The sequence below is a fragment of the Lynx canadensis genome, chromosome C1 (genome assembly GCF_007474595.2).
Source record: "Lynx canadensis isolate LIC74 chromosome C1, mLynCan4.pri.v2, whole genome shotgun sequence".
In the NCBI taxonomy this organism is placed as follows: domain Eukaryota; kingdom Metazoa; phylum Chordata; class Mammalia; order Carnivora; family Felidae; genus Lynx; species Lynx canadensis.
Window position 1 is genome coordinate 159,596,707 of NC_044310.1, and position 23,700 is coordinate 159,620,406.

The 23,700-nt window shown below is 38.3% G+C and overlaps 1 protein-coding gene across 1 annotated transcript in view; it reads right to left on the bottom strand.

The window, feature by feature from the left end:
• Positions 1-1,432: 1,432 nt before the first annotated feature.
• Positions 1,433-23,700, bottom strand: part of METTL8 (methyltransferase like 8) — an 87,441-nt gene continuing 65,173 nt past the window's right edge. Inside the window, exons 4-10 of the mRNA XM_030326228.1 lie at positions 18,189-18,559; positions 16,376-16,425; positions 10,527-10,590; positions 8,744-8,883; positions 4,302-4,408; positions 4,111-4,176; positions 1,433-3,170 (exon numbers count right to left, since the gene is read on the bottom strand). Coding sequence (XP_030182088.1) covers positions 2,980-3,170; positions 4,111-4,176; positions 4,302-4,408; positions 8,744-8,883; positions 10,527-10,590; positions 16,376-16,425; positions 18,189-18,559 — 989 coding nt within the window. The 3' untranslated portion in view covers positions 1,433-2,979. The remainder of the gene's footprint in view (positions 3,171-4,110; positions 4,177-4,301; positions 4,409-8,743; positions 8,884-10,526; positions 10,591-16,375; positions 16,426-18,188; positions 18,560-23,700) is intronic.

The window sequence follows — 23,700 nt, forward strand, 5'->3', positions numbered from 1 at the left end:
TGTGATGCCTCCAGCTTTGGTTTTCTTTTTCAGGACTGCTTTGGCTATTTGGGGTCTTTTCTGGTTCTATATGAATTTTAGGATTGTTTGTTCTAGCTCTGTGAAGAATGCTGGTGGTATTTTATAGGGATTGCCACATGATTTTTTATTATCTATAGGCAAAAGGTTACCCCCCCTCTTTTTTTTTTCCCTCTGCCAAAAATCTGTTATTTTGTCTAGCAGCAACTTTAAGTAGGGGGCTGATTTAGGTGGGCTAAGCAAGAGAAAGACTGACCAGACAAGCAGAAGACACTGGTAGAAATGACCTATTGAGCAGCCATGTGGATTAAGAGGTCTATGCTAGACGGAGCCCAAAAGAGCCCAGTTTGTGTCTCACAGTCCAAATTTGGTTGATGTATTTTTGAAGTTTCTAAAGGTTAACTACATGCTATAATACATTATAGAAAGACACAAAGCTGAATTTTACTGTGCCAGTCAAAAGCCTGGCTTGAATCTGCTATTTAGGACTGAGAGAGAGAGAGAGAGAGAGAGAGAGAGAGAGAGTATGATTTACATGTGTGAGGATGTGAGAATGATTTTATCTTCTGTTGTTTTTAAAACCACCTTAGGCCATGATTTTTAAATTGAGACACAAGAAGATCTACTGGGGTTCCCATAGCAACATTAACTTATCTAACTGCCCTTGTTGTATGTAATACGTTCATTAGTTTGGCTTTAAATGTACACTTTAATTATGAAATACAACAGAGTGAAGAGTCTCAGGCAAATTTCAACTTTTGGATTATTGACGGAAGCATATTTATTTATTTATTTTAATTTTTTTTTTTTCAACGTTTATTTATTTCTGGGACAGAGAGAGACAGAGCATGAACGGGGGAGGGGCAGAGAGAGAGGGAGACACAGAATCGGAAACAGGCTCCAGGCTCTGAGCCATCAGCCCAGAGCCTGACGCGGGGCTCGAACTCCCGGACCGCGAGATCGTGACCTGGCTGAAGTCGGACGCCCAACCGACTGCGCCACCCAGGCGCCCCAGACGGAAGCATATTTAAACAGAAACCTTAATATTGTACTTCTGAGGAATTGCTACCAAGGCAAGTATATGCAAAAAGCTTGTGATCCTCCTTGCTCCCACGTCTGACCTCACTGCATTCCATTCTACATAAGATGCCCTAATCTCTCTAAATATATTCATAACATGCTATCAGTAGGATAAAACAGAAACAAAGAAACAAACTTCAGATCGCTCCAATCCAGAGACTAGAACCCAATGTGTCCCCCCCCACCTTTTTTTTTTAATTTATTTATTTTGAGAGAGACAGAGAGTGAGTGCAAGCAGGGGAGGGGCAGAAAGAGAGAATCTCAAGCAGGCTCCGTGCAGGCTCCGTGCTGTCAGCACAGAGCCTGACATGGGGGCTCCATCCCACAAACCGTGAGATCATAACCTGAGTAGAAATCAAGAGTTGGATGCTTAACTGACTGAGCCACCCAAGCGCCCCCCCAAAATGTGCTCTTCTATTCAAAGCTGTCTATAAGCTGACCTCCCTATCTTCTGTCCATGATTCCTCATCTCGAATGGTCCATACCAAACACACTTGTCTTTCATCATCTTCTGAGAGCACATGTTCAAGGACTAGCCTGACACCCACCTCCCCCAGAATGCTGATACTTCCCCTTTTCTTCCCACCAGCTAATCTTTCTCTCTCTTTGGAACCACTATTGCTGCTGCTACCACTACTATGTGACATGTTTATGACTAGGCAGCATCCCTCTTCTCTTTTTTTGATAACAGGGTCTTCATTCTCCTTTGAGGAACTTTTCTCCACTCCATACATTCAGTTGCATTGTCAATGAAGCCACCCTGCCCCAACCTGTCAAGAGATGAATCCATGACCCAAGTGGGACCAATCACATTCTTACAGAAAACTGAATTTTAAGTGAATTCAAAAAGGAAAAAACAGTGGGAACTAAATTTTTCCCATGGTGGTCCTTCAAGAGACTATCCATTTCTTCCAGATTTCTGTGGCTCATAACCAAAGTCCACTAGCTGATAAGTTCCCTATTTGAGTACCTGTTCATATATTATCAGAGATTGTGATTGAGAGGCTTGGGATGTGCACATTTTTCTTTGCCAGCCAGATCCTATTTATGCTCCCTGAAGACAGGACTGAGTCTTTGTTGTATTACTCCATACAATTTTGCACAATGTAAGTACCCAGTAGATGTTGTATAACAAAACGAAAAACCAATCTTAGAAACTCTGTTTTTACAAAGTACAATTTGAAAGCCAACTTATACCCTTTTTGAGGCAAGGTGGTAAATAAATTTTTAATTGCTACAATTTAAGAATTTTCTCATGTATAGCAGTTGTCTTAAAGAGAGATTACAACTTGTATGTCTAAGAATAGCCTGAAAATAATGTTAGCTTGGGTCATACTTCCCCAATTTTAGGAAAGGAAAGAGAAACTAACATTCTATTTCAGACATTAGTTTCTGAATCAAAAAAAAAAAAAAAAAAGAGTTTTGGGAAAAAACAGTCAACAACAAAACAAACACCTTAGTCTTGGTTTTGTGACTGGCCAAGGAAATGAGGAGAGCTGCCTTTCCGTTATCAGATAAGAGAGGAAGAGAATTTAACTGTGTTAGACTAATGTATAAATAGATGTTTTTTTCCCACTTCTAAAAAATGGCAGGGTATAGTTTCTCAGAATCATCTGACTTATATCAGTCATTTAACTGAATGCTTATAAAATTCAAAGAACAAACAAAATGGTTAGACACAATAAACCCAAACAAGCTTGAGCACAGAATATGATATACTCTTCCAAATCATTTACCAGTGCTTAAAATGAACAAAAGAGCTCACCCATGATAAACAGCAGGATATACAAATTCTCTTGTCTTCCCTTTCAAAAATGAAAGATTTACAGAAGTCTTTGAATAGTGTAATCCTCTGGTTTGTACCTTAACATGATACATAACTCAGCCATGAGAAAGGAGTGGTGATACCAATTTGGAGGGTTTTTGAGTCAAGTGTAATGGTTTCTGGAATTTGCCTTGAACCCACACTCGGTGCATTTTCACTTGTTTTTTCCTATTAACTTGTAAGCGACGATCAACCAGATTTTGCTTCTCATCTAACCCAGCCTTGCAGAACATAGTGTGGACTTCCCCTGTTGAGACAAAAGTGGCAATCAAATGTATATGTGACTGGGGCTTGGTGGGGGGAAAAGGAGACAGTCAAGAACAATGGAATGACTGACCATCTAAATTTCATTTAAACCAAGAAACTCTCTAGTACAAATTAGTTAAGGAAACCTGTGAAACCAAATAGGTTTCTTCTACTTCACAGAAATATACCAATATACACAGTTTAACATAGCAGGCATAAATAGATATACATTACTTACTACTGGTTGCAAATTTAAATATTTTGAAAGGTGCCCTCTGTTCTGAGTTTTTGTTAGTTTGCAGAGACCCCAAATGGCACATTTTAAAATTTTTTTTTTTCAACGTTTATTTATTTTTGGGACAGGGAGAGACAGAGCATGAACGGGGGAGGGGCAGAGAGAGAGGGAGACACAGAATTGGAAACAGGCTCCAGGCTCTGAGCCATCAGCCCAGAGCCTGACGCGGGGCTCGAACTCACGGACCGCGAGATCGTGACCTGGCTGAAGTCGGACGCTTAACCGACTGCGCCACCCAGGCGCCCCCCAAATGGCACATTTTAAAAGTGCTCACATAAGTTTGGAGAAAATCCTTGCATGCAGAATTCATTTTAAAAGTTTTTTTTTTTTTTTTTAAAGGAGAAATTGACAAGAGACAAGTAATTTTCTATGGACTCTTAAAATCAAATTCCCTCCTTTGGCTGTGGTATGTCATCAGCTTCTTCATATCTGGGCTAACAGTACTTCCAAAATGGAACAGACTACATCTTCATTTGGGTATAAGATGAAACAAGTGATTCTTTTAAAGCAGTTTCAGCTGGGAAAAGATTAAAAGGCAAAAAGGCCATTTTCAAGCTTTCATGTAGAACAGCTACAGTGTGGTGACAGACTAACCGAAGAGGTTTTTTTTTTACAGCTAATTATTTCCCCTTATAGATAAGCATACCTTTCGTAAAGAAATATGCTCTGGTACCATCTCCTCGCACATAAAAATTTTCAGATAAGCAATGCCCTAAAAAAAATAACTGCGATCAGAGAAACCTAGTATTCCTTCAAACAAAACAAACAAAAACTTGAAATAAAATATAAACAAAGCATTCTTTAAAACACATGAAAATAACTCCAAACTGAATATACCCCTTTTAAAACGAAGCTGAGTCTTATCATATCTTCCATAGTCCCGAAATAGCAGCATTCCCCCAGGCTTCAGTAACTTGGACAGTCGGTTTATAACACCTTGCATCCTTTGAAAACAAAGCAAGACACTGTTTACAGAAATCTTGTTTTACATGCCACATCCTAACCTTCTTAGAGATAAAATAAGGAAAGCTCGATGGGGCCAAAAAATCTAACCCACAAAAATAAGGGCAACAAAAATATATATATTTTGTATAGAAAGGAAAAAGGGTACCAACTTGCTAAATGATAAGAATCAAAAGGCCTAGAGTATCAAGTAATCACCCAAATGACAAGAGTGGTGACTTCAGAGAGCTTGATATATGATGTCAAAGCTGCCCTGCAAAACCACAGATGGCTCCTGATATTTACATCAAGTTAAGGTAGTACCAAGGCAGATAAACACTGAAGTTGCTTCATTTTCCTTGAAGATAAAAAAATATTGTAGAGCTATTCCAAATTGCACATGTCTAAACAGAGATCATCTTTCCTCCCAGACTAGCTCCTTCTCCTTTATTTAGTTCATAGGTACCATCATTCATCAAAGTGTTAACACCTCAGAGACATCCTTAACCCCTTTCCTTTTTCTCCTCTTCCACTAACCTCCCCATAACCATCTAGTCATCCAATTCTAGGTGTTCTTTTTTTAACTGATGGCTTTTTTCTCTTTTCTTGTTTCCCTTTGGTGCTCCTTTAGTACAAACTTCTACCTCCTTAGGCCTGAAAACACACTACTTCTTAACATGCTTTATTATTCCCCTTGTTAAGTCTTCCTGTATATTACTGATGAATTATTCCGCTTAAAATGATGGTTTTGTCAAATCATCCCTTTGCTCAAAAATGTTCATGATTTTAACCCATAGGATAAAATCTTAATTTCTTAGTTGGGCCCTTGAGATCTCCTACAACTGGTCTCAATCTCTCTAACATCTTTACCATTACTTCTCAATGTGAAGCATCAACTCTCGCCAAACTGTTATATGCTTGGCTCTGAAGCAGTCCATGCCTTTGTTCACATGGTTTCCCCTCAAAGAATTCTCTCCTTCTTACTTTCTGCCTATTTAAATTCTATTCACACTCCACCCCCAGCTCAATACTGGGAAGCCTTTACTTTCTTTCTTTTATTATTTATTCTTTTCATTTGGCTCTCAATCAAATATGACCCCTTGTGACTGCTCTTGACTTAATGTTTTTGGTTAAGTTTATGGTCTTATGTGTGATTATGGGCCAGAGATGGCAAAGATTTCAGATCTCATATTAATGCCAAGTGACTGACATTGGCTGCCTACAGAGCTCTATTGAGAAGGGCTCTTAGGGCTCACTGGGAATGACAATCAGTGTACAAAATCAGTTATCAGTGTCTGCCCTGAGCAGAGAATGGTAAATGGCAGCCTGTGTGCTAAGTCCTCCCCATCTCTGCTTCATCCATGCTACTTAAAGCTTCTAGATTTTTCTTATTTTAAAAATGAGGGTTTTAGATTAGATAATCTGTAAATCCTTCCAGTTAAAACACTGTTCAGTGGAATAATGGAGTGAAAAGCCAGATTTATGTCAGGTTTCGAAGGAAGTAGTGAGGAAATTAAAGTAACTATGAAAACAAGACAGAAATATAACAGAAAGAGGTGGCATAATTAGATGAAATGCTCTTTTAAAAAACTGGAACATAAGTACATGAAAGGGAAAAAAGAAAAATATTTTTCCTTGTTTATTTTATTACAGGTTATTTTCACACTGTGCTTATGGCCTTAGGCTTTGGCAATTAAAGAAAACTGTATCTAATCCTTAAAATATCCACTTTCAGAAGAAATGTTTTATGTACTGAGAAAAATATCTTTCTGCAACGATTACTAAAACAAGCATGAAACAAAGATGCAGAAAAACAAAGGGCCAAATACAGCCATCTCCGTCTGCAAATCCTTTCTTCCCAATTATCCTTTAATGTCTGGGGTTGTGAGTAAAGGCAAGGGTGGGGAGCTGCTTTTCTTCATCATCCCATCTTGCTTGGCTCAGCGCCAACTTCCAGAGCCACTTCCTGAGAACTGTCGGTGGGAGAGGGCTGGGGGAGATGGACAAGACAATAATGGGTGAAGGCTCCTTTTCTTTCTTTATTCCACTCAGGCCAACTCTGCTATCCTCATCTACCTCTAGTTGGAGGGTGAGGAAAAGGAAGAAGAGATTTTAAAAAGGAGTGTTTATTGACTACCTACTCTCTGCTTGGATCTGTGGTAAACATATTATACTGTATTTTATTTTAATGATAAGGACAGTTAGCTCTTCTTTTGTAGCCTCCTGTGGTTTATTCCCATTTAGGCTAGGATGCCCAGACTCAAGGTCTAGCAGAATCGCTTGCCATTCGTTTGTGCATGGATTTTCCAAGCTGTCAAGAAGACACTTTTCCAAAACTTTCACAGGGCTAAATATATCACTGTCCCAAATGACTCTAAAGATACTGTCCTGCCTTTTCACTTACTACTGCCCTCCTTCTACGCATTCACCCTTTTTTTAGGTCATTTAGACCATTTTAGGCAAGAAAATGGCTAGGGACATGATACATGTAAATTTATTTTATAATAATTACATAGAATGAACATACTATAGAATGACAGTAATCCTTCCAAGACATCTTCTTCCCCTTCTTTTTAACATTCAGTTCAAATCATAAGAAAATACATTATCTAAACTAAATTCAAGTAGTGGTTTTGTGGTCTTATTTGGAATTTAAACACTTCCTGTTACAGGTGTCAAATAGAAAATCTTGTTCTCTATCCACCTACTCCATCCTTTTAACTATTCATTCTTTTAACTATGAGACAAAATACATAGATGACATCTTTCTACCAGTACCTGGGTAGAATAATAACGATGCCAATATTCTACCCAGATTAGTAGAAAGACATAGATTATAGAAACTGGGAGGAAATGTAGCTTCATGGAATGTGATATATCTCACCAGGTACAAATATGTTTCATTCAGATTTATTTGAAAATTTAATTTGTCTTTCAAAAAGCAACCAAAAAGCTCATCTCTGAATGAGAAGTAAAAGGACCGTAAAGGGTCTTAATGATTTTATAATTGCAAAGGAAAACGCACACATTAACCCACTTTCTTTGGGAAAGTGTTACACTCATCAAAGAGTAGTTGATATCAAGTCTGTATCTACCAGCAGAGGAACATTCCTGGAGCTAAATCTACTACCAGAGCAGAAAACCCAATTTTAAGAAAACTTACAAATGCACAACCCTTGACACCACACGTGTCTTAATATACATGAGGTGGCAAAATTCTAACAGAAGTGATCATTTTAATAGCTGGTAATATGTCTTTCTACTTCCTCTCTGAACAAAAGCTATGTTTACTGTTTCAAAACATTGTGTGAACAGGGCGCCTGAGTGGCTCAGTCAGTTAAGCGTCCAACTCTTAATTTCAGCTCAGGTCATGATGTCGCGGTTCATGGGATCAAGCCCTGTGTCAGGCTCTGCACTGACAGTGTGGGGCCTGCTTGGGATTCTCTCTCTCCTCTCTCTCTCTCTCTCTGCCCCTCTCCCACTACCACTCTCTGTCCCTCTCAAAATAAATAAATAAACTTTAAAAAAAAACACTATGTGAACAAAAAATCGAAGTCATAAATATTTAAATGACGGCATTAGGCCAACCTTAGATTATAAAGGTCCAAGGTTAATCTGGCAAATCTTGAGTACCCCTAATTCCCTAGAGGGCTCTTTAAAACACATTCTTTTTTATTAGTTTTCTTTATTTTTGAGAGGCAGAGAGAGACAGAGCACGTGTGGGGGAGGGGCAGAGAGAGAGGGAGACACAGAATCCGAAGCAGGCTCCAGGCTCCGAGCAGTCAGCCCAGAGCCTGATGCAAGGCCCGAACTCACGAACCGAACCGTGGGATCATGACCTGAGCTGAAGTCAGACGCTTAACCGACTGAGTCACCCAGGCGCCCCTAAAACACGTTTTTTTAAAGTCTTGTGACAGACTGGTATGAAGCCAAACAGATTCACAACACACCTCTTCACGAACATTCAGTAAGATGCTAAATCAAAGAAAGATGTTTGTTTCTGATCACCAAGTACAATTTCCCTCTTGGGAGTCTATTAGGCTGTTCTGAATTTGTAATCTCCTTAAAGCACTGTCACTTTTAATAGGTATGTGTCTTGCCAGAATATGCTCACTTCACTCTGACAGTGATAGAAAGCTCACTAATGAAGCAGTTTGACCGGTTTCTTTCTAAAAGTCTGAAGAAAGGAAAAACTGCACTTAAAAGGCTGCATGTTATATATGGTATAGTTCACTAAATAATAAAGTTAAGAATTGTCACTTTTGATAGTTCTGAAAACCACGATTGATAAAGGTGCTTTACACATTTGCTTTGCCCTTTCTCGTGTCTTCAGTTACCTGTCAGGATGAATAGAAGAGAGCACAAAGACAAGGAGAATGACGTCCAGGATCCCATCTGGAAAAGGGTACGGTGAATCTTCATCACAAACATCATGAACAAAGGCACAACACTGAGCTGCTCTGTAGGATGAGTGCAACTATCATGATAAAGGAACAATAATAATAAAAAAGCAGTTAGCAGACTTTTAGCATTTTTCTTAAAATAAAGAGGTCAAATTTTATATTTCTCCCTAGTGTCTTCCCTCTGTAAATATGAATGCATTTTATTTCAGATTCCATATTCTGTTAGCTTATTTCAAGCTGGCATAAAAAAATTAAGTCTAGCACTTGGACTCAACAACAAGTATTCTTCACAATCCCTTTTTAATTTTAAAAGTGGAATAGGGCAGGCTTTTGAGGCAGCGTTGCTGGAAGCCTACCCTATGTGATTTCGGAGGCACTGAGATCATCCTGTTTTCTCTCCCACTGCTTGTCCATGCCTCCTTTGGCTTAAGATACAAATATCCTCTAATACACAATCAGATACTAGTAATGACTGTACAACTCTGTAAATATACTAAAAATCACTGAATTGTATACTTTATTTTTTGAAAGAGATAGAGAGAGAGTGAGCATACAAGCTGGAGAGAGGGGCAGAGGGAGGGAGAGAGAGGGATAGGGAGAGAGAGACAGAGAGTCTTAAGTAGGCTCCGAGCCCAATTCGGGGCTTGATCCCACAACCCTGGGATCATGACCTGAGCTGAAATCAAAAGAGTTGGATGCTCAACTGACTGAGCCACTCCGGTGCCTCTGAACTGTATAACTTTAAAATGGTGAATTTCATGGTCTGTGAACTATATCTCAATAAAGCTGTTATTTTCAAAAAATTAGAGCAGGGGTGCCTTGGCTGGCTCAGTTGGTGGAGCATGTGGCTCTTGATCTCAGGGTCATGAGTTCGAGCCCCATGTTGGGTATAGAGATTACTTAAATAAATAAACTTTAAAAAAATAAATAATGAAAAAATTAGAGTACACACACACACACACACACACACATACACAAATGCACATGCACACAGTTTGAGTACAAAACAACACTAGAAGCATATATACCAAAACAGTAACCTCAATTCACCATAGGACTCTAGGAAGTGTGATTATAGGTGAATTTTATCTTTCTCTTTAGGTTTTTTAGTATTTTAGAAAATGTCTACCATGAATAACTATTACTCTTGTTATCAGAAATTAAGTTCCATCTATTGACTACACATTTCTGTTAGCAGAATTTCCTTTCCTTTCCCATTTCCTAAAAGTACTTTTTGCTAAGGTAATGCTTACTAGCTTTTGGGGATTGGTCAAACAAACCCAGGCTCCCCACTGTTTTCCAAATAGTCCAAGACATTTTACATTTGTATCATATACTTTCTCAAAATTTGTTTTACTTTCAAAAGTTTCAATTTAACTAGTGCCTACTATGTGTCAGTCTGTGCATAGGGCTCTAGGGACATAAATATGAATAAGATCACCTCATAGGACCTGCTGACCTTTCTAGGTGTACCAGTCCCTTCATTTTTATTTCATTTTATTTTCCTTTTTTTCCCCAGCTTTATTTTGAATTCAAAATAACTTCTATCATTTTAGGGTAATATCTTAGGCATCAGGTGATGATGTGATTCCCAGAATTAGTAAAAGCTCAGTTAAAAATGGTTACAGATAACACTGAAACATTTAAAAAATATCACTTCAACAACAAATAAATTATATCCTTACATGGCTCTCTTTAAAGAAAATATGAGGCATACCTTTACTAGTTCCACAGCTCCGGAAGCAAAATCACAACAATAAAGAAAGGACTCTGGAGCATTCCTATGAAAATGGAAGAAATATTTAAATCTAGAGTTCACATATGCTCAGGTTACAAAAGAAAGGAAACTGTAGGCTTGAACTTGTTAAAAGGTATTTCTTTAATAAAATTTTGGATGACACCTGGCTTACTGTTTCTCCTTTTAGATGGTGTTCTCTATAATGGTGTATGGGTGCCTTCATGGTACTTCTGAAACAGCATTGTCTCAAATACTTATTAATTACAAGGTAACTTTCAAATTCCTGTCCTGGTTTTTTTTGTGTTTTTTTTTTTTTGTTTGTTTGTTTTTTAATTTTAGAGAGAGTGTACATGAGTGAGGGAGAGGGACGGAGGGGGAGAGAGAGACAGAATCTTAACCAGGCTCCATGCTCAGCACAGAGCCCGACACAGGGCTCCATCCCATGACTTGAGCCAAAATCAAGACTTGGACGCTCCAACAGACTAAGCCACCCAGGTGCCCCTTCCTGTCCTGGTTTTAAAGCTCTCCGTTGCTTGGGCCTACCTGCCTTATGTCCCATCACACTCTCACACAGGAACCCTCCAACGCCATCCATCATCATTGCTCCATCTTCCTCCCCCTCAGTCTTTCTTCTGTGCCTCCAGCCAGCAGGGCCTATAGTTCTTTGTTGCCTAGTCAAGTGCTACCCTTGTGCAAGGATGCTCAGACCCTTGTGTTCTTTGGTGCTTCAGTCCCCTTTCTGTGTGTACAACTCATTTGGTTCTTGAGCTTCTCACAGAGGCTCTGATGCCCTAATGGGACAGGAATACATATGTATTTTAATAGCATGTAAATACAACTTCTAAAAAAGAGTAAAAAAATACTAATATATTAACTCTTAGTTATCTTTTCAAGTTTTTTCCAACATTTATTAAGACTCATGTATGTACCAAGAATTAGAATACAAGTTAGTAAATGAAATTGTCTAATAAAATAGTAAGAGTATGGATTTTGAAGCCAAACAGACCTGCGTTTAAGTCCTGAATTTGCCATTTATTAACTCTGTGAATTTGACTCATCCTCTCTAAGACTCAGTTACTTTATTTACAGATGTAAATAAATACAGTTATTTTTTGGTTGGAGGATGTTTATTCATATAAAAGTCTTGAGTAATCTTAATTGGCCTCCACTGAACTTAGACAAGTTCTATTTGGCTTTTTACCTGAAATTCAGTAACAATGTCTGGACCATGGTTACTCATGGGCATGCATATACTTTGAATTTTGTGGGTCAGTACTCTTCCCGGTCATCCCTCGTATGCTTGTATCAAATAATTACTGCATCATGTTGCTTAGCACCATGCCTGAATCACAGAGACTGGCATGTTATGAAACAACAATTATAACTATAGTTCTGGCTCCTGTGGGTTTTACAGCCTAGTTGGGGATATGATTGGTTTTATCTAGCTTCTACAGGGTTATGGATAGGGCAGACTTCCTAAGTCTTACCTAAGGTGTAAGTTTTAACAATTCTGAAGAAGGGGAATAGCAATGCTGAATGGGGAGAAGGATAAATGGTATAGGGCTTAAAGGTGGGAGTCATGTGCCAAGGATGAGAAGCAGAGTTGATCCTGAGAGCTCAAACCAGTATGTGGCAGGATATACAAGTGGGCCTTGAAACACATAATTAGAACTTTGATTCAGGAGACATTTCAAGCAAGGAGAACTACTAAATAAATATGGGATACAAGCACAAATATGAATTCCACAAATAAAATCTCACCCAGGCTCAGATAATACTCTTAAATGCTACTCATGGATGAGTACTATGAGAAGGAGTCCTTCATTCTGTGGCATTTGGAGATTTGCATTCAATTTAAGATCTGTCCAAATAAGTTAAAGTATAATGAACAGGATTTGGTTATGACTTGCACTGCTTGTTTTTTTTTTCGTCTGTCCCAAATAAAAACAGTATTTAGGGGCACCTGGGTGGCTCAGTCGGTTGAGCATCTGACTTCACCTCAAGTCATGACCTCACAGTTGGGGCGCCTGGGTGGCGCAGTCGGTTACGCGTCCGACTTCAGCCAGGTCACGATCTCGCGGTCCGTGAGTTCGAGCCCCGCGTCCGGCTCTGGGCTGATGGCTCAGAGCCTGGAGCCTGTTTCCGATTCTGTGTCTCCCTCTCTCTCTGCCCCTCCCCCGTTCATGCTCTGTCTCTCTCTGTCCCAAAAATAAATTAAAAAAAAAAAAAAAAAAAAAAAAACGTTGAAAAAAAAGTCATGACCTCACAGCTCATGAGTTCGAGCCCCACGTCGGGCTCTGTGTTGACAGCTTGGAGCCTAGAGCCTGCTTCAGAATCTGTGCCTCCCTCTCTCTCTCTGCCCCTAACCCACTCGCATTCTGTCTCTGTCTTTCTCAAAAATAAATAAACATTGAAAAAAAACCAACAGTGATTTATTGCAGCCTGTACCCCTATTGCTTCCTATGAAATCCATATATTCATGACTCTTAATTTGCTGGGTGGTCATACGTGTTTGAAAATTTTCCGTAAGCACTCAGATGCACGATGTAATATGATGGCAAAGGGCAAGGGCTCTGGAACCAAACTGTCTATGGTTTGAATCCTGGCTATACCACTTAGTTGTGTGGCCTTGGAATAGTTACTTAATCTCTTTGTAATCCTGTTTCCTCATCTATAAAGCAGAGATAAATATGGCATCTAAGGTTACTGTGAGGATTGAAGGGATTCTTAGAAGTTTCTAGGAAGGTTCCTAACTCAGAGTAAGCACCTAATAAATGTTAGTCATTATTATAATTGTTGTTGCTATTGCTATTATTACTATTATCATATTATAGGAAGATCTGCCTTTGCCTTCTAGGAACTTAAAAACTTAAGAAATTATCATGGTTCTATAAAAACTTCCATATAACTCAAAATGCTTCTCTGGACACTGGCACATCTAGCTCATTATAAAAGGTATGCAGTCAACCTTTGGGCAGTGGTTACTAAACACCCACAAGATATAGAACAGTCTAGCAGTTAAAGAAAGTATGTGCCATTTGCCATGTGGTCCTACCAGGACAGCAGCATGACCTCTGAGACTGAGTTCCCATGCATCAGCAGCCCAAGTTGAAGTCTTGTGACCACCCAATGACTTTCCAGAGCTTTTCTGTAAAATCAGCTGACTGCCTTGGCCCTTCTCCCAGCAAGCAGGTGTAAATATCACTACTAACACCACACCACAAAGCACTCCCTTGGCAGGGGGTTTAAGAATTAAATGATCCTTGGAGAATGATATGACCTCTCAATTCCAGAGGTCTAATTATGGTAAAATATTCTGAAAATGTAAAACACTAATCCTGTACTCTCCAAAAGTAATAAAACATAATTTCTTAGGTGGGAAAAAAAGTCTAATCCTCCCTTTGGAAGGCTAATCACTGATTGCCTTTTAATGATGAATTAATTATCTTGCGTTATCGAACTACAATGACTTTTTTTAAAAAAGACAGAGCCACGAAGAATCAGGGAGCAAGGAAGCAAAAGATTGCAATTATTAGCTGGAGGGAGAAGTAAAAAGGGAAAAATATTACTAACAAGTGGGGATTCAGAGATATTAGTCAATATGTATTGAGCTCTAACTATCTGTATTATACTGTTGGGCTACCTGGAAAATCAGATTAGGGTAAAATATGCTTTCTACCTCAAGGAATACAAGCAGTGGCTGGAGACACAAGACATAAAGAAATGACATGCTAAATAATACCTTGGGATGAGTCATAAAGTAACACATTATCAACTGCCAAGGTAGTAAATTTCTGTGTACCGTAAGCTCAGAGATAACTCGGGTGAAGGAAACTGGCTACGTGGTATAATAAAACAGGAAACATTGGCCCAGAAATGAGGAAAAGGGAAAACAAAGAGAATAAAGACAAAAGGAGAAAGGCCATTCAGACCTGCAAATGTGCAGTTCTATCACTTCTGCCTGGCCACTTTAACTGGTAATCTGATGGTATTTGGAAATTACTATTTACTATGTTAGTAATGAAGAATATCCTGATTTTTTTGGCGCTACATCATAAGTATTTAAAAATAGTGTCCTGGGGGCACCTGGTGGCTCAGTTGGTTAACTGTCTGACTAATGATCTCAGTTCAGATCTTGATCTCAGGGTCATGAGTTCAAGCTCCATGTAGGGCTCCACACTGGGTGTGAAGCCTACTTACTTACTTACTTACTTACTTACTTAATTTATTTATTTATTTATAACATTTATCTATTATTGAGACACACAGAGAGACAGAGCATGAGCATGGGAAGGGCTGAGACAGGGAGACACAGAATCCGAAGCAGGCTCCAGGCCCGGAGCTGTCAGCACAGAGCCTGACATGGGGCTCGAACCCACAAACTGAGAGATCATGACCTGAGCCAAAGTCAGACGCTTAACCGACTGAGCCACCCAGGTGCCCCTATGTGAAGACTACTTTAAAAAAATAAAATAAGGGGCACCTGGGTGGCTCAGTCGTTTGAGCATTTGACTCTTGATTTTGAGTCAGGTCATGATCCCAGGGTTGGGCTCCACACTGAAGGTGGAAGCCTACTTAGGATTCTTTCTCTTTCTTCCTCTGTCCCTTCCCCCTGCTCACAAGTTCTCTTGATAAAAATAAAAATAAAAATAAATAAAGAAAAAAAAAGTGTCATAATGTTGGCATTGTGTTAACTGTTAAATTGAGGTGGTGGGTATATGAGAATTCATTGTATTACAAGGAAACACTAAAAAAATAGCATCATTAGAATTTAAAATACACATAAAGACTGAAAGGAATTATAACAAACAGTAGCTATGTTAGGATGATGGGTGATTCCCACCCCTCTGTCCTCTAATGGAAATGTTCTGCAATGTGCTCATGTTGATTTTATAATGGAAAAAATAACGTGAAAGTTATTGTATAAACTTAAAAAAAAACAAAAACAGAGGGGCGCCTGGGTGGCTCAGTCAGTTGAGCATCCAACTTCAGCTCAGGTCACGATCTCACAGTTTGTGAGTTCGAGCCTTGCATCGGGCTCTGTGCTGACAATGCAGAGCCTGGAGCCTGCTTCAGATTCTGTGTTTCCTTCTATCTCTGCTCCTCCCCCACTTGTGCTCTGTCTCTCTCTGTCTCTCAAAAATAAATAAAATGTAAAAAAAGAAAAAAAAAGACTAAAAACAAAACAAAACAGAATAGGTAAAAGGTGCTAGAAAAGCTTTGTAAGAAGTGTCTTCATCATGGAAATACCACAACATATACGTGAAGCAGTGAACAGGAAGGATGTGTCAGGAAAACACCTCTGTCCCTATCATCTCTGTCGGCTTTTTTGAGTTTTAGTCTAGTCTTAGACTAGTTGCTGTTACCTTCAAACATTTTCAAGTTATTTGACAAAAGAAGGTCTTCTACTGGGTGTGGCTCCAGAAGTGATGACAAAATGAGGGTTAAGAATAAGCTTTAAACTCAATTCTGTGTGTGTAAAATGGCACCTACATACCTGGAGGAGCAAATCGATTTCTGAAGTTAGCAATTCACAGCTTAGTGGAAGGGTCAAATCCCTTGCTCTTTTCTTATTCTCTCATCCATGCAAAAACAAGCTTTAAAAATTACTTTGACCCATGGTGGACAACCCATAGCTGTGAAACATTCTTTTCATAGTAATTCCTCGTTTACGTGAAATTAGACACTGAAACAATTCTTTGAAATTTGCTTCAGTGATTGTTTATATGAGAATAAGAACACTACCAGCATACACGTGACATTTTCCCAGAATTTCTCAACACCCCATACATATGTAAAATTTTGTAGGAGAAAACTTTAAAACTCACTGTAAAGTGTTCAAAATTGGAAAAACACTATTTCCAGCACCACAGCCAACCTAAAAAATTGAAAGAATAAACAAATATCATGAAAAGAAGGTTAAATTTTCTTCACCAATGTTAGATTTTTTTCATTAAAAAAAAAACTAGAATAAATTTACTGGATCTCTAGGTGTAGGAGAGTTTTCTAAACTCAAAAGCAAAGGAATAAGCCACAAGAATAACACTGATTAATTTAACTATGGAAACATGTGAAATTTTTATACACCAAAACTCAAACCAAATTAAAAGGTGACCAATGCACTATGAAAAAAACTTGGCAATAAATATGATAAAAGGGTAGAATTCATTAAAAAAAAACAGTAACAGATAAATTAGCAAAGGAAATAAATAGAACACAAAAGAAATACAACTGTCTTCTAAACATCTGAAGAACTATCTGACCTAGTTAGCAATCAAAGAAATGCAAATTAAAACAAGGTGTAATTTTCATCTGTCAAAAAGGAAAGCACTTAAGTAAGAATATTCTAACCAATGAGAGTGTGATGAAACAGACATATATTGCCGTGAATTGGTATTAATACAGCTTCTTAGAAAATTATTTGGCAATATATTTTAAGAGCACTAAATTTATTATTTTATTATTTTTTTAAGTTTATGTATTTATTTTGAGAGAGAGAGACAGAGAGAGAGAGAGAATGAATTACAAGGGGTCTCCACGCTGTCAGCACAGAGCCAGATGCAGGGCTCAATCCCACAAACCATGAGATCATGACCTGAAATCAGGAGTCGAATTCTCAAATGACTGAGACACCCAGGTACCACTAAGAGCATTACATTTTTAAAATAAATTACGAATTAGTAAATCTGACCCAAGATAATAAAAGAAATACAGAAAAGTCTATACCCAAAGATATTTTCTGTAGAAAACCTGAAAACAATTTAAATGCTCAGTACTATAAAAACAGATAAGCAGAATTAAAGTACTCCACATAATAAAATATTTTGCAGCCACAAAAATGTTTATAGAGAATTTTTAAGATAGAAAAAACTGCTTATGATATAATGTTAAATAGAAAAAAACCAAAACCTCAAAATACAGGTACAGTATAGCTCAACTATATAAAATAGTATAAATGAAAAAAAAAAGTTAGTAAAATGTGAAGAGTGGTTAAATCCCTTGTATAGATACCTTTATAACCAAAAGGAGGAGATTTACTTTTAAAAACAGAAAGTCAAGGGGCACCTGGTGACTCAGTTGGTTAAGCGTCCAACTTCAGCTCAGGTCATTCTCTCACAGTCCTTGAGTTCGAGCCCCATTTTGGGCTCTGTGCTGACAGCTCGGAGCCTGCTTCAGATTCTGTGTCTCCCTCTCTTTCTGCCCCTCCCCTGCTTGTGCTCTTGTTCTCACTCTCTCTCAAAAAGAAATAAATACATTTAAAAAAAAAAAAAAGAAAGAAAGAAAGTCAAGGTCTACACTGGATTATAGCTAATTATATCTCACTTATTTCTATTTCACTTAAAAAGGGGTAATAACAGAAAGAGACAGAAATTAAGGCCAAAACTTTACTGGTATTTAAAACTGCCTTCAAATTAGAAATGAAAACAAATTAAAAAAAAAAAATTAAAATCACAAACTTAGAGCCTGATTATACATGTGAGTCCCTTCAATATTTTTTATGCACAAAGGCATACTGAACCCTTTTCTAGTTAGATTTGATCATTATTCCCCCTAAAAAATCTGGATCATTAATAAAGTAATATGCAATATACATTTTAAAATTATTTGCCACCTCCCATCTTTGCCCCTGCAGGACAGTACCTCAAGGATTCTGAAAGTGGCACTGCTACCAGGAAACAATTCGGTCTTCAGAGGTCCTTCGCTGTGTTCTTCAGAGTCTAGGTTGGAAAAATGAGATCTTGCTTTGCTTGGACCATCTGATGAACCACACCTTTTCATACCAAGATTTTTTTCTTCAGGCATAATAGGGCAGTGCGTTCTTGAGAAACAATTTGCAGCACCAGTTTTCACATTATCCCATGATGATTCTTGTGTCTTCTCTTCAGTTTTTTGATCAACTGGAATAATTTCAGGAAATTCCCTCAACAGCCAATTACGATCCTTGAAAAACTTATTCTTATGAATCTTATAAAATGTATCCCAATATTGACTAGCTTCATTCTCATACTTAACTAAAATAAAGAGAAAAAAAAAAGATTTATTTTACTATAAATGATGTTTACTATTAGTTACTACTTTAATAACTAAATATATTTAATAATTAAATACTGTTAAATATATTACATACATTTATAACAATTACATTTACTACTGAATAACTTTAATATTATAATTTTTTATTTATCTGATTTTTTTTTTTTTGGCCTCTTACAGGTTACAACTACAGAGTATTATTTTTCTCAAAATGTGTCAGTGTATGGGGTATTTAGTTCTATCCCCTACAAATCTGCTTCTGTCTTAATAGTTTGGCCAATACATTTTTGTGACGAATATAATCATTGCAAACTACTTTTTATAGTTTAAATCTTGAATTTATTTTTATTTATTTTTTTAAGGAAGATAGATTTAAAAAAGTTTTTTAATGTTTATTTTTGTGAGAGAGAGCGCATGTGTGCACACAGGCACAAAGGGAGGAGGGGCAGAGAGAGGGGGAGACAGAGGATCTCAGGAAGGCTCTACATTGACAGCACAGAGCCTGATGAGGGGCTTGAACTCATGAATCAAGAGATCATGATCTGAGCCAAAGTTGGAGGCTTAACCAACTGAGCCACCCAGGCGCCCATAGACTTTTTTTTAAAGTTTATTTATTTCTTTTGAGAGAGAGAGAGAGCACATACACAAGCAGAGAATGGGGAGAGAGAAAGAATCCCAAGCAGCCTCTGTGCTGTCAGTGTGGAGCCCAATGGGGGGCTTGAACCCACGAACCATGAGATCATGATCTGAGCTGAAATCAAGAGTCAGACACCAAATGAGCCACTCATTTAGGCACCCCTAAATCTTGGATTCTTAATACTCACATTTTTACCAATAACTTGTAGGACTCTTAGAGAAAGGACACCATTTTTTATGTCTCTGTATATGCAGTTTCAACACAATGAATATCTTGGTAATCAGACAGGAAATTGCAGAATTATAAATTACGCAATCTTAGAGCCAGAATGGCCCATTGAAATAATCTACTCCCAACTCCCTTGTTTTGTGTTTGAACAGAAGATAGCACAGGTATGAACCCACTTGTTCTAGGCCCCAGAGCCCAGTCACAGCAGAGCTAGGACCACCTATCTTAACCCCTGGAGCTAAGAGCCATCCCATTCTCCCCCTACCTCCAGAGGAATCTCTTCCTATTGACATCTCCTACTATGAAACCTTAAAGAGATATGCCTTTTTAAAGGAAATTTGCATTTCATGATGTTATCCCTTGGATTTCCCTCTGTCCAGTATCAGCGTTAGTTCAACCATCTCAGAACTTCAGACAATTCTTAGCTTTCTGCCTCTTTTTTTTCCTTAGCCTTATTTATTTATTTTTGAGAGAGACAGAGTGAGCGGGGGAAGGACAGAGACAGAGAGGGAGTGAAAGAATGTCAAGCAGGCTCCATACTGTGGAGAGTCTGTGTGAACATGCACTGCAGAGTCTGATGTGGGGCTCAAACCCACAAACCATGAGATCACGACCTGAGTGGAAACCAAGAGTCGGACGCTTGACCAACTGAGCCACCCAGGTGCCCCAGCTTTCTGCCTCTTTTTATTTGTACCTTAAATTAATAAAATAATTCACTCACTCCTTCACTCAACAAACATTTCTTGGACACTGTTATGCATGTACCAGGCCTAATCCCTGGGTTAAGAATTATTCTCACCTGGGGCACCTGGGTGGCTCAGTCGGTTAAGTATCCAACTTCGGCTCAGGTCATGATCTCATGGCTTGTGGGTTCTAGCCCTACATTGGGCTCTGTGCTGACAGCTCAGAGCCTGGAGCCTGCTTTAGAGTCTGTGTCTCCCTCTCCCTCTGCCCCTCCCCTGTTCGTGCTTTCTCTCAAAAATAAAATAAACATTAAAAAAAAAGAATTATTCTCACCCAATATAGACACATGACCTTTTTATTTTATTTTATTTTATTTTATTTATTAAAAAAAAATTTTTTAATGTTTATTTTTGACAGAGAGAGAAACAGAGCATGAGTGGGGGAGGGGCAGAGAGAGAGAAGGAGACACAGAATCTGAAGCAGGCTCCAGGCTCTCAAGTTGTCAGCACAGAGCCCAATGCGGGGCTGGAACTCACAGACCGCGAGATCACGACCTGAGCCAAAGTCGGTTGCTCAACCGACTGAGCCACGTAGGCGCCCCGACACATGACCTTTTTAAAGTGCTTTCAAAGAATAAAAAAGACCTTCTATCGATATAATTTCCAAGATCTAATGTTGGGCAAAAAAGCAAAGTGTAGCACAGTGTGTATACGATACAATCATTTGTTAGGAAAAATGAAGATAAAGAACACATGTGTGTGCATACACAGAAACACAATGCATACACACACACATATTTGCTTGTATATGTACAGAATACCTCTGGAAGGATAATCATATAACTAGTAATACTGGTTGCCTCTAGAAAGGGGAACTGGGTTGGCTGGGGCCAGGAATAGAAAAAGAATTTTCATTTGGGGGTGCCTGGGGAGGCTGAGTCGGTTAAGTGTCCAACTTCAGCTCAGGTCATGATCTCAGGGTTTGGTTAGTGAGTTCAAGCCCTGCACTGGGCTTTCTGCTGTCAGCATAGAGCCTGCTTTGGATCCTAAAGCCTGCATCAGATCGTCTGTCCCCCTTGCTCTCTGCCCCTCCCCGCTTGTGCTCTCTCAATATCTCTCTCAAAATAAATAAATAAACAAACAAACGAAGGCTAGGAAAGAAGAAATTAAAAAGAAAGAATTTTCATTTGAATTTTGATCTGTATGAAATTACTATCCCCTAAATAAAGTTATAAATAAAAATAATGGAATCATTTCTTTCATAATTGTAAAGAAGCCCCAACCCTCAGAACAAGCAGTTGCCAGCAGTTGCCAGTTCATCTTTGTTGTAGAACCCTGTCCTGAAGCCTTTATAGTTTTCCTTTTCTTTCCATTTTTATCTTTATGGCCTTGTACATGGATCTCCACCCATCTGGCCACAAGACTTCCTTCCCATCAAGGCTGAATTGTATCTGGCAGCAGGACTGCTATAAAGACAGAAACTCCCATCTGTATTTAAGGTCTGAGAAATGAAAGTAGATCTCTGTAACAAAAGAATTATATGATGCTGAAGTCCAAAACATGTTCACATCTGCACTAATGGAAGGAAGCCCATTTGTGGTTAATCTGAAAATTTTATATATTATCTTTAAAATAGTTCTATCTCTACTTTTAAGAACTGGAGTGTGCCTGGTATACTGTGTGAGGAAATAAAACAACATTCTGAAAATCAGATTCAGGAGGAATTAGGAAACTATCAAATTTCCCAAGGGTTTTCTCACACCTCCCCTGTTCCTTTTTCCTTAAAAACTCTCTTTGTAACTCACTCTGTGCTGGTAAAAAATGTTTCAGTTTAATAAAAAGCAACCACCTAAGAAGACCTACATTTAGTAAAATCCCTAGTATCTGAGGTTTCATTGCCAAGCTACTTGTGAAGTGAGTTTGAACCTAACTATCAGTAACTAGAATGTAACACTACATCTCAAATAATCTGTGGAAATATCCCCCTCGGAATTAATTGGGAGGAAGGAGGTAAATAGCAGGACAGCAGCTTGGAAGAAAAAATGTTCATAGTAGTGCTATTTAAAATAGGGAGAAGGGGGCAGCTCCTGAGTGGCTCAATTGGTTGAGCGTCTGACTCTTGATTTTGGCTCAGGTCATCATCTCATGGTTCATGGGTTTGAGCCCCAAAATGGGCTCTGTGCTCTCAGCATGGAGTTTGCTTAGGATTCTCTCTCTCTCTCCCTCTCTCTGCCCCTCCCTCTCTCTCTTTCTCTCTCAAAATAAATAGATAAACATTTTTTAAAAAATAGGAATAAGTAGGAAATAAACTCAAATACCCAACAACATAGGAATGACCAAGCAAGCCATGCAGGTCAAAACAGAGTAATCTTCAATAGCCACTAAAATCTAAAGGATAATGATATTAACAGAAAACATTCACACAGACCAGTCTATACACTGATTACAATTCTAAAGTTTATTATATACCAGGGCCCCTGGGTGGCTCAATTGGTTAAGCGTCCAATGTTGGCTCAGGTCATGATCTCACAATTTGAGCTCCATGTTGGGCTATGTGCTAACAGCTCAGAGCCTGGAGCCTGCTTCGGATTCTGGGTCTCCCTCTTTCTCTGCCCCTCCCCTGCTCATGCTCTGTCTCTCTCTCTCTCTCTCACATATAAATAATTTTTTAAAAACATTAATATTTATTATATACTCATTTATAATAATCAGATGAATATTTAGAGTGATGGCAACAATTTAATGATTATTAAGTAGTTCTTTCTTTTTGTAAAGTTTTATCTATATCTTATACACAAAACAAGAATTTTAGATGAATTCTTCACTCAACTTGCCGACAGTTTCCTCATTTGATGAGGGGTTGAATTAGTGTTTCTCTATGTTCAAGGTCTAAAAGTCTATGTACTTTTCTTATTAAACCCCATGAATTTATGGAGAACATTAAACACTGTCAGTTCTACAAACTACAAAACCTTGGGTCAGATTGCTGTCTTAAATATGAACTTGTACTACTACTGTTTTAATTTCTACAGTTTATAAAGATGAATCTTCAGTAAGGTGACTGGAATCTGGTTCATTGCAAATACATCAAGCATCTAAATTCAACCCTAGATTATGCAATCTTTAAAAAGGATCTGATTACTATGAGAAGACTACAGTCAAGGTCTGCTAATACGTACACTTCCAAGCCTTTTTCAAGTATTTCCCACTATTCAGGAATTAAGAGAAAAAAACATAAATCATTATATCATTAACAGCAATAACACATACTGAGTGTTATGTGCTAGGCACTATGTCAAATGCTTTATTTGGATTTTTTCCCATTTTAATCCTAATGACACCAATCAGACATATTATTACTCCAATCTACAGACAAAGAAATTCAAGGTCAGAGGGGATAAAAAATTTTCCAAGGTCATCCAGCTAGAGCCAGGATCTGGACCAAGTCTACTGGACGTTTTTTTTTTAATATTTATTTATGAGAGAGAGAGAGTGTGTGAGCACAAGTGCACACAAGCACGCATGAGTGGGGAAGGGGCAGAGAGAGAGACAGGGACAGAGGATCTGAGTC